At 43.3% G+C, this 17,397-nt stretch overlaps 1 protein-coding gene across 1 annotated transcript in view; it reads right to left on the bottom strand.

Annotated features, from left to right (window-relative positions):
- Positions 1-14,011, bottom strand: part of LOC140069331 (high affinity immunoglobulin gamma Fc receptor I-like) — a 41,167-nt gene extending 27,156 nt beyond the window's left edge. Inside the window, exons 1-3 of the mRNA XM_072114893.1 lie at positions 13,876-14,011; positions 3,894-3,914; positions 3,074-3,334 (exon numbers count right to left, since the gene is read on the bottom strand). Of these exons, the coding sequence (XP_071970994.1) occupies positions 3,074-3,334; positions 3,894-3,914; positions 13,876-13,906 (313 nt within the window). The 5' untranslated portion in view covers positions 13,907-14,011. The remainder of the gene's footprint in view (positions 1-3,073; positions 3,335-3,893; positions 3,915-13,875) is intronic.
- Positions 14,012-17,397: the final 3,386 nt, after the last annotated feature.

Genomic DNA, 17,397 nt, shown 5'->3' with positions numbered 1-17,397 from the left:
CAAGCTGAAACAGTATTTCCCTTCTGACAGCGTTAGCGGCAGAAGGCGTACTTCTGCGGGACAAGTAGCGAGGGAGAGTAGGCGAGCAGGCAGCTTGTCCAGCACTGGCAAGGGTACGCTTTACAGGGCCTTTGCCAGTTTTATGTCACTCCAGCAAGACACTGTCACCTGTCCCCAGTCTCAGCAGAGTAGGGCTGATCTTTACAGAAAGATGGTGAGGGAGTATGTAGCTGACCATACCATCGTCCTAAATGATCACACAGCTCCCTACAACTACTGGGTTTCAAAGCTGGACATGTGGCACGAACTAGCGCTGTACGCCTTGGAGGTTCTTGCCTGCCCTGCCGCTAGCGTGTTGTCCAAGCGGGTTTTCAGTGCAGCTGGTGGCATCATCACCGATAAGCGTACACGACTGTCGACTGACAGCGCTGACAGGCTGACGCTTATCAAGATGAATAAAGCCTGGATTTCTCCGCATTTCCATTCTCCACCAGGTGAAAGAAGCTGAACCTGAATAATGTATGCACTCCTCCTCATTGTCCTCCTTCTCCTCCTCTTTGTACACTAAAGCAGAGGAAACTGGCTATTTTTTTGCCAGGGCCAACTGGCTCTGGCTATAGTACTCTATGTATTTAATTTTTCTGGAGGGCCAACTACCCTGTCCTCTGTTTTAAACAATTTTTGGGAGTGCCACATACAGGCACTCAATCTATGTAATTTTTCTGGAGGACCAGCTACCTGCTCCTCTGCTTTGAAAACTTTTTTGGACTGCCACATACAGGCACTCCATCTATTTAATTTTTCTGGCGGACCACCTACCTGCTCCTCTGCTTTGAAAACTTTTTTGGACTGCCACATACAGGCACTCAATCTATGTAATTTTTCTGGAGGACCAGCTACCTGCTCCTCTGGTTTGAAAACTTTTTTGGACTGCCACATACAGGCACTCAATCTATGTAATTTTTCTGGAGGACCAGCTACCTGCTCCTCTGGTTTGAAAACTTTTTTGGACTGCCACATACAGGCACTATCCAAATTAAATTGTCTCCATAGCAGCCTCCACACGTCGTCTTTTTAGCTGCCTTCACACGTTGTCTCCATTGCTACCTCCACACGTCATTGCCATAGCTGCCTCCAAAAGTCGTCCATATAGCTGCCTCCATACATGGTCCCCTTATCAAACGAGCTGTGTCAGGCAGAATTTTGGATTGTTTTCATGGCTTCCATGTTAACTTTGTCGCCACCCTGCTGTGTAATCCACAAAATATACTGGCAAACTTTTATCATTTACCAATATTATTTCAGCGCTTTTTGAGCATCTGTTTACATTCCCCTCACCCGCCAGAACCCAAACTTATAAGAACGCTACTACACTTGATCTTATACAAAAGGTTCTTAGAAGTGCTGTTTGGGGAGTAGCCTAGAGACAGGGGCTTGGATTGGGCGAAAGCTCGCCTGGCAGCGGAGCGCCAGCTCCATCCCAAGATCCAACTAACATAGTTTTAACTGCAGCACCTTTAATCTACTACTAGTTCACTGCCTCCATACATGGTCCCCTTATCAAACGAGCTGTGTCAGGCAGAATTTTGGATTGTTTTCATGGCTTCCATGTTAACTTTGTCGCCACCCTGCTGTGTAATCCACAAAATATACTGGCAAACTTTTATCATTTACCAATATTATTTCAGCGCTTCTTGCGCATCTGTTTACATTCCCCTCACCCGCCAGAACCCAAACTTATAAGAACGCTACTACACTTGATCTTATACAAAAGGTTCTTAGAAGTGCTGTTTGGGGAGTAGCCTAGAGACAGGGGCTTGGATTGGCGAAAGCTCGCCTGGCAGCGGAGCGCCAGCTCCATCCCAAGATCCAACTAACTTAGTTTTAACTGCAGCACCTTTAATCTACTACTAGTTCACTGCCTCCATACATGGTCCCCTTATCAAATGAGCTGTGTCAGGCAGAATTTTGGGTTGTTTTCATGGCTTCCATGTTAACTTTGTCGCCACCCTGCTGTGTAATCCACAAAATATACTGGCAAACTTTTATCATGTACCGATATTATTTGAGCGCTTCTTGCTCACCTCCTTTGGTTCCTCTCTGCCACCCATTGGTTTGAAGCCTGAGTCCATTTAGGGTATGTCGCCATGCCACTCTCTAGCCTGCCGCTGCCTCTGCATGCCGTCCCCTATAGTGTCAGGGTCAATTATTGGATGTTTTAGATGCTATCTAGCTTCATTCTGTCACTCTGTCATGGCCATGCTGTTGCCCATAATTTTGGCATAATGGTGCGATTAAGCAGCCTCAGAGGCATCCATGCATGCTGCCCCTGCTGTTTCCTGTCCATTTCCGTGATGTTTCCATCCTTTTCTGAGGTTCCCAGGTGCTTGGCCAAGCTTCCCTGTGCAGATCCTTGGTCCCCTTGAAAAATGCTCGAGTCTCCCATTGACTTCAATGGGGCTCGTTATTCGAGACGAGCACTCGAGCATCGGGAAAAGTTTGTCTCGAATAACGAGCACTCGAGCATTTTAGTGCTCGCTCATCTCTATTTAAAGTTTATATACTAGGGAGGTCACATAGACGACACCTTCAGAGTGGCCTACACCCAGGTGGCACACTAGATCCCCATCTATGTGGGGCAAATATTATGGTACTACCCACCATGGTGGACACCTAGTCTGGTCAATTCGAACCCTACATTTGCTCCTATTGTGTCGGTCCAGGCATTACTTCTAACAAGACATGTCTACCTTGACCTACAGCAAGATTGACTCTCACTTGCCTTGACCTTGAGTCATATTCGTCTAAGGTTTCTCTTGACCTACAGCCAGATTCACTCTACTTAAACTATGCTTGAGTCATATATGACGTTTTGTCTCTTGATCCTAGGCTGATATCACTTTTCAAGAGGTAGCGACCTGGAAACCTCTCTGTTGTGTAGTCCAGATCCCTCGATAGGGTGTAAAGTTTATATCCAAGGGAGGTCACAAAGACGACACCTTCAGAGTGGCCTACACCCAGGTGGCATACTAGATCCCCATCTATGTGGGGCAAATATTATGGTACTACCCACCAAGGTGGACATGTAGTCTGGTCGAGTCGCTTCGAACTCCAGCACTTGTCTGGCATTGGTAGTCTCCGGTGTAGGACGACTCAGCAGAGGGTATTGTGAAGGTTTTCCCTGTGAAGTGTATCCAGTAGCCATCTACGAACCATTCATATGTGAAATCTTCTTCAACAGAAGAGTCCACTTCGCAGGTCAGATTGATGGATTCCCCTGTGATGATTTTGTTCCAGTCTGGGTTGAATGACACCACGGGGCTGAGGACAGCTCCTGGAGATAGAACAGAGGAGACGGCCATGTTGTGGTCTTCAATTGGCATCTGAATGCAATACTATGAGTTAATTGCTACCGGAAGATAAGAATATACTATGATAATACTACATGGACTTCTTATGGACTTCTTCATAGGAAAATTTTTTTTGTTAACTCAAAAACCCAAAAACATGGGTCCTTAAGAAAATGTTTTGACACCAGGGAGTCTCCTTACAAGTGACCTACATATGTGACATATTTGAACTTTTAACAAATAATCATATTTTAACAAGACACTACGGCTAATGCTACATTCACATTGCTGTATGGGGGATGTATATATAGATGGTAATGGGCTCTCGCCATGTAATATGGGGCGGGGGTGAGCAGCGCCTCCTCCTCTCCCCGACGTCAATGTAAATGTAGCCTATGAAGAAATCTCTGTGTCTCTCAGGCCTCAATCACGGCCTTGGCAGACAAATTCCAGGATTCTGGGTACAGGGTTACATATAACATGTCAGGAGAGAGTGCACAGCTCTGCTATTACATTACAGTATATTGGAAAATGTACACTTACCTACGATTTCTGCCGTCAGAGCTGAAACAAGAATGAAAATTACTTATAGCCAATAAGGTTTATAGGAAAGCCTTTATATTAAGAGTCTGCCCTTTATGTACGAGAATATAACTTTAATAATAAACTATAATACTGCCCCCTATGTACAAGAATATAACTACTATAATACTGCCCCATATGTACAGGAATATAACTACTATAATACTGCTCCCTATGTACAAGAATATAACTACTATAATACTGCCCCCTATGTACAGGAATATAACTACTATAATACTGCCCCCTATGTACAGGATTATAACTACTATAATACTGCCCCCTATGTACAAGAATATAACTACTATAATACTGCCCCCTATGTACAAGACTATAACTACTATAATACTGCCCCCTATGTACAAGAATATAACTACTATAATACTGCCCCCTATGTGCAAGAATATAACTACTATAATACTGCCCCCTATGTACAAGAATTTAACTACTATAATACTGCCCCCTATGTACAAGAATATAACTACTATAATACTGCTTCCTATGTACAAGAATATAACTACTATAATACTTCCCCCTATGTATAAGAATATAACTACTATAATACTGCCCCCTATGTACAGGAATATAACTACTATAATACTGTCCCCTATGTATAAGAATATAACTACTATAATACTACCTCCTATGTACAGGAATATAACTACTATAATACTGCCCCTATGTACAAGAGCATAACTACTATAATACTGCCCCCTATGTACAGGATTATAACTACTATAATACTGCCCCCTATGTACAAGAATATAACTACTATAATACTGCCCCCTATGTACAAGACTATAACTACTATAATACTGCCCCCTATGTACAAGAATATAACTACTATAATACTGCCCCCTATGTGCAAGAATATAACTACTATAATACTGCCCCCTATGTACAAGAATTTAACTACTATAATACTGCCCCCTATGTACAAGAATATAACTACTATAATACTGCTTCCTATGTACAAGAATATAACTACTATAATACTTCCCCCTATGTATAAGAATATAACTACTATAATACTGCCCCCTATGTACAGGAATATAACTACTATAATACTGTCCCCTATGTATAAGAATATAACTACTATAATACTACCTCCTATGTACAGGAATATAACTACTATAATACTGCCCCTATGTACAAGAGCATAACTACTATAATACTGCCCCTATGTACAAGAATATAACTACTATAATACTGTCTCCTAGAGGTGAGGTTGTGCGTGATTTGTGCTCCTCACCCCTCCTGATGTCAGGAGATAGTCCAAAGTGGGGAAACCCTGGGTGGGGAAGCTCACCAAGCAATGCCCAGTCTCCAAGGGTGCAGGGGGGGAGTGGAGGGGAGGGGGGGATGGAGCGGAAGAGGGGGGAGCGGAACGGAGATGAACAAGGCGGAGGGAGCGGAGATGAATGGGACAGAGGGAGCGGAGCAGAGGGGGGGGGAGCGGAGCAGAGCGGAGGAGGGGGGAGCGGAGATGAGCGGGACGGAGGGAGCGGAGTGGACTGGGAGGGGGGTGTCCGAGCAGACAGGTGCTCAGGGGGATGTGGCGGCCAGCGGGTATAAGGATGTGCCGGCTTACGGGGAAGAAGATGTGCCAGACGGCATGCAGCGGGGGTGTGTTAGCATGAGTGGCGGCATGGGCGGGCGGTTAGGCAGACGGCAGCACGGGCCGGCAGGCATCAGCATGGGCTGGCGGACAGGTGCATGTCAGCACGGGTGTGGATTCCAGCAGCAGCATAGGCGGACTGGCGGGCGGCAGCATGGAGGGGCGGGCGCACAACGCCGCCCCTTCGTCCAGCAGGTGGCGCTCCGCCTGAGGCGAGATTCTCAACTCGCCTCATGACAGGTGCGCCCCATGGCAGGAGGGTAATGCTGCTGCAGTTGATAATATTGCTGATATTCCTGATAATGTTAATATCTCTGTGTGTGATTTTTTTCCCAGCTGAGGAGTCATCCCAGGTACAATCTGTGGCAGCTGTTTGCACAGAAAGTCCTGATGTTGTTGTTGCGGAGGGTGCGGGACAATCTAGAGTTGAGGAATTACCCCCCTCTAGTCACACCACAGACAGCAGAGCCCCATGGTCCAGGTGGTCAACAGTCCCATGGTCCGGGTGGTCAACAGTCACATGGTCCGGGTTGTCAGCAGCCCCCTACTACTGATGGTCCACAGCTCACACATCCCCCACAAGACAGGGGTCAGACATCTGGGAATGCGTGGAATAGGGTTTCCCCATTCTTCTCCTCTAACACCAGTTACAACGGGCAGGAGGAGAAATGTGGTCAGGTTTAGACATAGAGAGCTAAGGAAGATCTACCTCACAGGAGGCATGTGGTCAGGGACATGTTGTGCACCCAGATGGGTTTCATCCATCCAACATCCTGGCCATAATAAATCTTCCAGGCAGATAGAGGTATGATGTAAGCTTCAAGCTCATGTCTAATCTGGACCAGTTCTGGGCTCTCTACCCCAGAGTCAGGGATACTGAGGGGTGGAATAAGTTCAGTTTTATACCCATCTCAAAGCCAGATACAGCGATTGTCACCATCATGTTCTGGAATGAGTCTGCCCTCCCTCAGGACATCATTATCTGGCTCAAGAGACATTGTACCCTTATGTCACACCTGACCAAGACCAGGGATGAGGATGGAATCTGGAACAGGAGGTGGAGGGTCCTTATTAGACTACATCAGAACCAGAACATCCACCATCACCTCCCTAGTTCCTTTTTAATTGGTAGAGAGAAGGGTGTATGTTTTTATGTTGGTCAGCCCAGGTTATGCTTTAGGTGTGGGAGATCAGGTCACGTGGCGAGTAACTGCACCACAGTGAAGTGCACCCTGTGCGGGGACCTCGGCCATGTGAGCGCCAACTGCCAGACCATAAGGTGTAACATGTGTGGTCAGATTGGTCACCCCCCCATATGGACAACATTTGTAGGGACCTCCCTGATGAGCATCTGATGGAAGGGGCAGATGTTTCAGATGAGGAGCATGAAGATGAGGCGCTATTGTCAGGGTCAGTGTATACAGTGCCATAGACCCCAGATATTAGTGGTGCTTTTTTATAACAACATGGCCGACTGGTGGGAGGATGTCTGAGACAGCATAAAGAATTGGAGTCACTCTATTCGGCTGACCGGCTGAAATCTGAGATAAGACATTATCAGTACAGTAGGTACACCTCTCTGGTAGTTGAAAGGGACTATGGGACCCTAGGGGCACCTGATCCATTTGAGAATTGCCGGGAGCGTTTGGAGAAAAAACTGGTCACAGGTCTCACTGACTCCCCGGGTGCTTTACAAGTCTCGGGAGGGAATCCTGGGGGTGGTGAGATCGTACTATACTGAATTATTTCAGAAGAAGGCATTGGATAAGGAAAAAGTGACCCAATTCTTGGAGGCAACTCCAGGCCCTGATGCTAGAGAATTGGAGTTTTCTTCTTTGACAGCAGGAATAATGGTGGAGGAGGTTAAAGAGGACATTGATAGGGTAAATCTGAAGAAGGCACCAGGTCCTGATGGTATTATCGCAGAATTTTATAACCTCTTGGCTCCTTTCTTTGTGGATGTTTACAGAAATTGTCTAGGAAATCACCTGATGCCTCCATCCATAAGGGTCTCATCGTTAATTCTGCTGTCCAAAGGGAAAGAGCCTAGTGACATCAAGAACTGATCAACCATCGCCCTCATGTATGTTGAAAGGAAGATTCTGGCAACAATTCTGTTTTCTAGATTAGTCTGTTTGTCCCCGGCACTGTTATCAGGCTCTCAGTACGGCACGGTAAGAGGGCGGAACATCTCTGGAGCAGTCATCTCGATAAGAGAGATGTTTGAGAGATGTAAAGCTCTGAGGTGTGGGAGATATGTTGTAGGTCTGGACCAGGCTAAAGCCTTTGACAGGGTTGATCATGAGTATCTGTGGGCCACTTTATCCTTGGGGTTAAATTTTGGAGGCTGGCCTATAGAGAAAGGGTTACTCTGCTAAAGACTTACCTGGTCCCTGTCTTCCTCTATGTCTCTTTAGCCTGTTTTTTCAGCTTTTATGGGGAAACAGGATGAATCCAGTAAAACGAGGTATCACCTACCTACAGAGGAGAGAGGGTGGACTGGATATGTTAAATCCAAGGGATCTTCTTTGACTTCATGTTTCTGAAAGTCATTTTCAGTAGCCTGGACACAAACAACAGTTCCCTGTGGGTAAGTAGTGTCAGGGACTGGATATTGCCTTATGCAGAGTCTTGGGTGCGAGGCGGCAGTCTCAAGAGGGGCCGATGGACTCCTGGCTTCCTCCCCCAGTATTTTGTGTATGGGATACAATGACTTAAGAAATGGGGTATAAACAAGTCTTTCATAGAGAGTATGACCAGGATAGATCTGTACTCCAGAATATGTAAGACTTTCTATTGTCTACAAATGGTACTCCCAGACTGTCCAACCACCACCCTAAAGGACAGTCTGAGGTTTTTGAGTGGTCGGAGGCTGCCCCCCCCAAGTTCTGTGACATCGCCTGGCTCTCATTGCAGGGGAAATTTTTTTTTAGGGGGAATCTAAAGTTCCTGGGTGTGACAGACCGCATGTGTCCCGTCGGGTCTCCGACAGAGGAGACAATGGTCCATTTTATTTCTGAGTGCCAGGGTGGACGGAATATCTGGCATGACATATCCACCAAGATAAGGATATCATTGTTACAGGCCCTTAAGTACCCAGAAATCCTTTATGGTGTAACATGTAGAGAACATAACAGCAACCGTGAAACCATGTATGTGATAATCTAGGTGATCAAATATTATCATTGGCGCATGAGAACCAGGGTGTCCATCCATAGTGAGCCATTCCACTAAAATAAAGCCATACGCCTCTGCAACATCCCCCACCAGGGCCTAGCCTTTTCTTGGGACCTGGAGACAGCCAGGGCCCGGAACGCCGGAGTGGCTGGCGGTTGCTTCCTAGGCACGCTAGTGTCACGGTGCTTGGTATGGGGACCGGAGGGCTGTCCTACAGCCTGGCTGCTCTCCAGCAGGGTGGTGTTGGCAAGAAATGATATGGAGGGAGAGGCTCTGGTACTGGTTCTCCCTGGGGCAGCCCTTAGAGTCTGTAGTATGGGTCCCTGGTAGATGGAGGGGCACCCTTGGTGGTGATACAGCCGTGGCAGGGACCAGACGGAGGCAATGTTGTGCATAAAAGTAACTTACAATTCTTTATTCAACCAACGGTAACAACATGCCAAACGATTCTGTACTCGTGCAGTACTGGAGTGATCTAGGAGAGGAACCTCAGGAGTTGGGTCACCAGCTGGGCCTGAAGAGTGCTAACTCCTCCCCTGACTAAGGGTTTAGTTACTCCCCTAGTCAGGTGGTCTCCTTCTCCAATCACACTCCAGTTACAAAAGTGGAACATCATTGGATAATAATATTAACATTTAACCCTTGCCTATCCAGGCAGAATCTACCGCTGCTCAATTACATATATATATATACTGAGTAGTAAAAGGGCTTATTCGCAATTCCTCTGCCATGCACATTGGCAGGGACGTGCACCTCATCATATCCGAGCTCAGGTGGATCCAGTCATTAGAGGTCAGGAAAAAGGGGGAGAATATGAGTCTACGGAGTCTATGGGGCAGATTTATCAAGTGTCTGAAAGTCAGAATATTTCCATTTACCCATGGCAACCAAACAACGCTCAGCTTTCATTTTACCAGTGCTCATGAATATTGTAAAGGGGAGCTGTAATTGGTTGCCATAGGCAACTAGAAATATTCTGACTTTCAGACACTTGATAAATCTGCCCCTATATTATTTATTATGTTTCTTTTCCCTATAGCAAAAATGGACTAAGTTACAGTTTAATATAATTAATTTTCTTATGAACAAGTAAGTTTTTAACTGAATGACCTCTAATTTATATTGATGAAAATGTAATTCTGTATTTGTTTGTGTTATATTAAAAAATTGCCCCCTATGTGCAAGAATATAACTACTATAATACTGCCACCTATATACAAGAATACAACTACTATAATACTGCTCCTATGTACAAGAATATAACTACTATAATACTGCCCCCTATGGACAAGAATACAACTACTATAATACTGCTCCTATGTACAAGAATATAACTATTATAATACTGCCCCCTATGTACAAGAATATAACTACTATAATACTGCCCCTATGTACAAGAATATAACTACTATAATACTACCCCCTATGTACAAGAATACAACTACTATAATACTGCTCCTATGTACAAGAATATAACTACTATAGTACTGCCTCATATGTACAAGAATATAATTACTATAATACTGCCCCTGTGTACAGGAATATAACTACTATAATACTACCCCCTATGTACAAGAATACAACTACTATAATACTGCTCCTATATACAAGAATATAACTACTATAGTACTGCCTCATATGTACAAGAATATAATTACTATAATACTGCCCCTGTGTACAGGAATATAACTTCTATAATACTGCCACCTATGTACAGGAATAAAACTACTATAATACTGCCCCCTATGTGCAAGAATATAACTACTATAATACTACCCCCTATGTACAAGAATACAACTACTATAATACTGCTCCTATGTACAAGAATATAACTACTATAGTACTGCCTCATATGTACAAGAATATAATTACTATAATACTGCCCCTGTGTACAGGAATATAACTACTATAATACTGCCTCCTATGTACAAGAATATAACTACTATAATAATGCCTCCTATGTACAAGAATATAACCACTATAATACTGCCCCCTATGTACAAGAATATAAATACTATAATACTGCCCCCTATGTACAAGGATATAACTACTATAATACTGCCCCCTATGTACAGGAATATAACTACTATAATACTGCTCCTATGTAGAAGAATATAACTATTATAATACTGCCCCCTATGTACAAGAATATAACTACTATAATACTGCCCCTATGTACAAGAATATAACTTCTATAATACTGCCACCTATGTACAGGAATAAAACTACTATAATACTGCCCCCTATGTGCAAGAATATAACTACTATAATACTGCTCCTATGTACAAGAATATAACTACTATAGTACTGCCTCATATGTGCAAGAATATAATTACTATAATACTGCCCCTGTGTACAGGAATATAACTACTATAATACTGCCTCCTATGTACAAGAATATAACTACTATAATACTGCCCCCTTTGTACAAGAATATAACTACTATAGTACTGCCTCATATGTACAAGAATATAATTAAAATAATACTGCCTCCTATGTACAAGAATATAACTACTATAATACTGCCCCCTATGTCCAGGAATATAACTTCTATAATACTGCCCCCTATGTACAAGAATATAACTACTATAATACTGCCCCTATGTACAAGAATATAACTACTATAATACTGCCCCTATGTACAAGAATATAACTACTATAATACTGCCCCCTATGTACATGAATATAACTACTATAGTACTGCCTCCTATGTACAAGAATATAATTAAAATAATACTGCCTCCTATGTACAAGAATATAACTACTATAATACTGCCCCCTATGTCCAGGAATATAACTTCTATAATACTGCCCCCTATGTACAAGAATATAACTACTATAATACTGCCCCCTATGTACAAGAATATAACTACTATAATACTGCCCCCTATGTACAAGAATATACCTACTATAATACTGCCCCTATGTACAAGAATATAACTACTATAATACTGCCCCTATGTACAAGAATATAACTACTATAATACTGCCCCCTATGTACAAGAATATAACTACTATAATACTGCCCCCTATGTACAAGAATATAACTACTATAATACTGCCCCCTACGGACAAGAATACAACTACTATAATACTGCTCCTATGTACAAGAATATAACTATTATAATACTGCCCCCTATGTACAAGAATATAACTACTATAATACTGCCCCTATGTACAAGAATACAACTACTATAATACTGCTCCTATGTACAAGAATATAACTACTATAGTACTGCCTCATATGTACAAGAATATAATTACTATAATACTGCCCCTGTGTACAAGAATATAACTACTATAATACTGCCCCCTATGTACAGGAATATAACTACTATAATACTGCTCCTATGTAGAAGAATATAACTATTATAATACTGCCCCCTATGTACAAGAATATAACTACTATAATACTGCCCCTATGTACAAGAATATAACTTCTATAATACTGCCACCTATGTACAGGAATAAAACTACTATAATACTGCCCCCTATGTGCAAGAATATAACTACTATAATACTGCTCCTATGTACAAGAATATAACTACTATAGTACTGCCTCATATGTGCAAGAATATAATTACTATAATACTGCCCCTGTGTACAGGAATATAACTACTATAATACTGCCTCCTATGTACAAGAATATAACTACTATAATACTGCTCCTATGTACAAGAATATAACTACTATAGTACTGCCTCATATGTGCAAGAATATAATTACTATAATACTGCCCCTGTGTACAGGAATATAACTACTATAATACTGCCCCCTTTGTACAAGAATATAACTACTATAGTACTGCCTCATATGTACAAGAATATAATTAAAATAATACTGCCTCCTATGTACAAGAATATAACTACTATAATACTGCCCCCTATGTCCAGGAATATAACTTCTATAATACTGCCCCCTATGTACAAGAATATAACTACTATAATACTGCCCCTATGTCCAAGAATATAACTACTATAATACTGCCCCTATGTACAAGAATATAACTACTATAATACTGCCCCCTATGTACATGAATATAACTACTATAGTACTGCCTCCTATGTACAAGAATATAATTAAAATAATACTGCCTCCTATGTACAAGAATATAACTACTATAATACTGCCCCCTATGTCCAGGAATATAACTTCTATAATACTGCCCCCTATGTACAAGAATATAACTACTATAATACTGCCCCCTATGTACAAGAATATAACTACTATAATACTGCCCCCTATGTACAAGAATATGCCTACTATAATACTGCCCCTATGTACAAGAATATAACTACTATAATACTGCCCCTATGTACAAGAATATAACTACTATAATACTGCCCCCTATGTACAAGAATATAACTACTATAATACTGCCCCCTATGTACAAGTATATAACTACTATAATACTGCCCCCTATGTACAAGAATATAACTACTATAATACTGCCCCCTATGTACAAGAATATAACTACTATAATACGGCCCCCTATGTACAAGAATATAACTACTATAATACTGCCCCCTATGTACAAGAATATAACTACTATAATACTGCCCCCTATGTACAAGACTATAACTACTATAATACTGCCCCTATGTACAGGAATATAACTACTATAATACTGCCCCCTATGTACAAGAATATAACTACTATAATACTGCCCCCTATGTACAAGAATGTAACTACTATAATACTGCCCCTATGTACAAGAATATGACTACTATAATACTAACCCCTATGTACAAGAATATAACTACTATAATACTGCCCCCTATGTACAGGAATATAACTACTATAATACTGCCCCCTATGTACAAGAATATAACTACTATAATACTGCCCCCTATGTACAAGAATATAACTACTATAATACTGCCCCCTATGTACAAGAATATAACTACTATAATACTGCCCCCTATGTACAAGACTATAACTACTATAATACTGCCCCTATGTACAGGAATATAACTACTATAATACTGCCCCCTATGTACAAGAATATAACTACTATAATACTGCCCCCTATGTACAAGAATATAACTACTATAATACTGCCCCCTATGTACAAGAATATAACTACTATAATACTGCCCACTATGAAGGTAAATGTGTACTATATTGGTAAGTAATTCTCATTATACTTACACATAAGGATGAGCAGTGATGGCACATACATGGTGGCTGCTCTCGATCTGTGTGTTGCAGTTATTATGGATGTGGATGAACAATCCAGTGTTTTGTACAGAGGTGGGGGGGTTGTTTGGGGACATGCAGCGGGGGGGCTGGGGGTAGTGAGCGCTAGCAGAGCTGGATGACCTTGTGTCTGAGTTGGGAGCATAGTCCGTGGTGTGTATTTGGATGAAGCACAATCCTCCCCGGCATGTGATGAGCTGATGTCCCATTTGGAACTAGAGCAGCGCCCGGGAAGAATTTAGTATTTCTCAGAAAGTTTCCATGACGCGCTTCCTTTGGTATTTTGGAGTTTCTAAAACGTTTTTGCTCCAAAAAATGAATTTGATGTATTTACTTTTTGTAACACTGCTTTTTTTTTGGATATTTTACTGATAAATGTTTCAACTAGTATTGTGGCCCTAATAAATCCCACCCACAGTGTCTAGTCACAACAAGTTCTCAATGATGGGGACCTGTCACAGTTGCCCCCGTGATTCGTGACCCTTGCTGCAGTGTGGCCCCCCCCCCCCTCCGGCCCTCACTTACCTCTCCACGATCCGGCTTCTGTCTAGACTAGGCTTTGCGCTAGTACTCGCTCCCTAGGGCTCCCTAGGGCACTCCATAGTTTAAAGGGCCAGCACGTCGTTGATTGACACTGGCACTTCCGGGTTTCGCATAAAGACCACGGGTCCCATCATTCCCTGCCGGTTCTTTGAGCCAAAAGCCTTAGAGAAAGCTCCACCTGGGGTGATTCCTGAGTCCCGGTTCTCTAGCGTTCCTGTTCCCATGTTCCTGTGCTCCAGCGTTCCTGTCTGTTCCTGTGTTCCCGTACCCATCTGCCTAGACCTCCCATTGCTGACCCCGGATTTGGACTCTGACTTCTGCATCTCTGCTGCCTACTCTGACTGCTTGCTTGAGCCTGACTACGAGACTGTCATCTCCAAGGTACCGTACCTTGGCTGCCAACCGAGGGGTAGTCGCACCTGTGGAACGACCTGGTGGTACCCCGCCGCAGCATGACCATCCTGCTTTGTGGCGGGCTCTGGTGAAGACCAGGTACCACTTAGACTCCAGTCCCAGGTGTCGGCTAGTACCACCTCCTATGGTGGTCGAGAGGGTCCACTGATCCTGAACCCTGACAGGACCCCACAGATCATGAGAATACTTGTCCGTTGTACCCCGTTGAACAACAAAAGAATGGAGCCACTCCATCAGGCTATCTCTGTCGGCGCCATAGACATGACTAGAGAAGGGCGTACACGCGACTGACTGCTCTGTTCATCTGGGGCAAAACGGACGACTGTTCTCATGATCCAGGGGGTCCACAGGATAGGTGGTAACTTGCTAATCGGTGGAGGTCTCAGTGGTGGGACTCCATGGGTCATGAGAACGGGAGTCCATTATACCCCAGATGAAAAAGGAAAGTCATCCGCACATACGCCCTACTGCTTTATTCATCACTATGGCACTGACAGAGATTGCCAGATGGAGCGGTAGTGGGTATGTATGACCGGCTGCCCCATTCTTCAGGGGTACAACACCCCCTGTTCTTTTGATCTTGGGGGGGGGGGGGGGGGTTCAATCATTCTGTGGATAGGGCCTAACTTGTTGTGAACGGACAACCCATTTAATGGAAATGTTTCCACAAAGCAATGTATTCCTTGGCCCGTTAAATGGTGGAACTTTTAAGTAATTTTTATATGTGGACAGTCCAATTCAGGTAATAAAGTAAAACACCAAACAGAGATGTCTCACTAAAAATTACGATGGTTGTAATTAACAGACTGCATCACTAAAGCCCCGCCTCCAGACCGCTGTTTGCACTGCCCACTCCATGCATCTTACGTCTCAGCCCCACCTCCCCAGGCAGCCTACAACCTATTCCTTGCTATATTCGGCTCACCAAAATTTCAAGCAAATCTGGTAAAGGCATCTACCACCTAATCAGAAAATGCTGGCAACATTACTAACAACTGAGAACATTCCAGCACAGCGCCACCAATCCCCAACATAGGCTGACGCTATCTTGCAATTGAAGAGTCAGTCAGTGACACAGACATTAGTGGCATCTAGTACCTTACAAGATATGATGTGCTCTATCAGAAACAGGACTTCATTACGATTTCTCCTGCCCGTGACTTATTACTGCAGAATTCGCCACCAGATGTCTTCAGCTCTGTGCAGCAAATCCCCCACACCATGCACCTAAAAATATCACAGTCACTTACAGTATAATGTCACCTGGATAACAATCCCACATAATTTATAACTCAGACACACCTGACAACACAAATAAAGCATACTATAAACATTATATAGTCCGCCGAATATATTAAAATATGTACAGCACCCACAAATTATTATATATACCAGAACCCCCTCCCTAATTAACATATAAATGGCTTATACAACCAAAGCCCCCTCCCTAATTGTTAATTATGTACAAAAACGAAAAATCTCTTACTTTGCAATCCTAGTCACAAGCTTCTCACTCAGCCAAACCAGTTCCCTTCACTGTACTGATGAGATGCAAAAGACATGGAAACAGCACTGTCTGCTGTTGGGAGTCTGTTCCTTCTGGAATATACTGGTTCGGTTTTAATCCCGCACAATGTCATTAGGCTTCTTGAAAGTCATGCTTGATATTTAGGGGGGCTCGCTTACAAGGCAGCTAAGAGGCAATGTTTTCTTTTTCCGCTCCTGGAACACTTGTTTTTATATTTCCCAGAATTCCCAGCAGAGCATCAATGGATATAAGTTTCCCCACACCTGCAAGGCAGCCTTAATCGGAAATCTATCCATAAGAAGAACTCTTACTTCCCAGCCCCAGTAAGAAAACACTAATCCTTTATGTTGATGGGTGGGGGGTTATGCTGGAGCTCTGCAACAGGGTCTATACATAGAGCACCTCTGATGAGGTAGAAACGCATTAGGTGCTAGTTTCAATGTGCAGTCTGTAGGGTAGGTGGATTAGTATGGGATGCGTATTGTGGGAGGTAGACTAAACTTATAGGCTACGGGGTTGATGTGCTTCAGCACCTCAAATAGACCTAGGAAATGAGGACCAGGTTTGTAGCTGGGAATCTTCAGCTGGACATACCTGGAGGACAGCCCCACTTTATCTCCTGGAGAGAAGATCGGAGGAGGCCTGTGTTTTTTGTCGGTGTGAGTATTGGTCCAGGCAGACGCCTGGAGTAGGTAATGATAATAATAATTCCTTTATTTATATAGCACAAACAGATTACGCAGTGCTGCACAGAGCTTGCCAAATCAGTCCCTGTCCTTAATGGGGCTGACAATCTAATCAACCTACCAGTGTGTTGGAGGAAACTGGAGGACCCGGAGGAAACCAATGCAAACACGCAGAGAACATACAAACTCTTTGCAGATGTTGACCTGGGACTTGAACCCAGGTCCCCAGCGCTGGAAGGCTGTGGTGCCACAGTGACGAGTCTACTCCCAGAACGACTTCAGATCCTGAACCAACTCTTCCAC

This window comes from Engystomops pustulosus, chromosome 7 (genome assembly GCF_040894005.1).
Source record: "Engystomops pustulosus chromosome 7, aEngPut4.maternal, whole genome shotgun sequence".
In the NCBI taxonomy this organism is placed as follows: Eukaryota; Metazoa; Chordata; class Amphibia; order Anura; family Leptodactylidae; genus Engystomops; species Engystomops pustulosus.
Note: the sequence above shows the minus strand (reverse complement) of the source record. Positions and strands in the feature narration are given on the sequence as shown.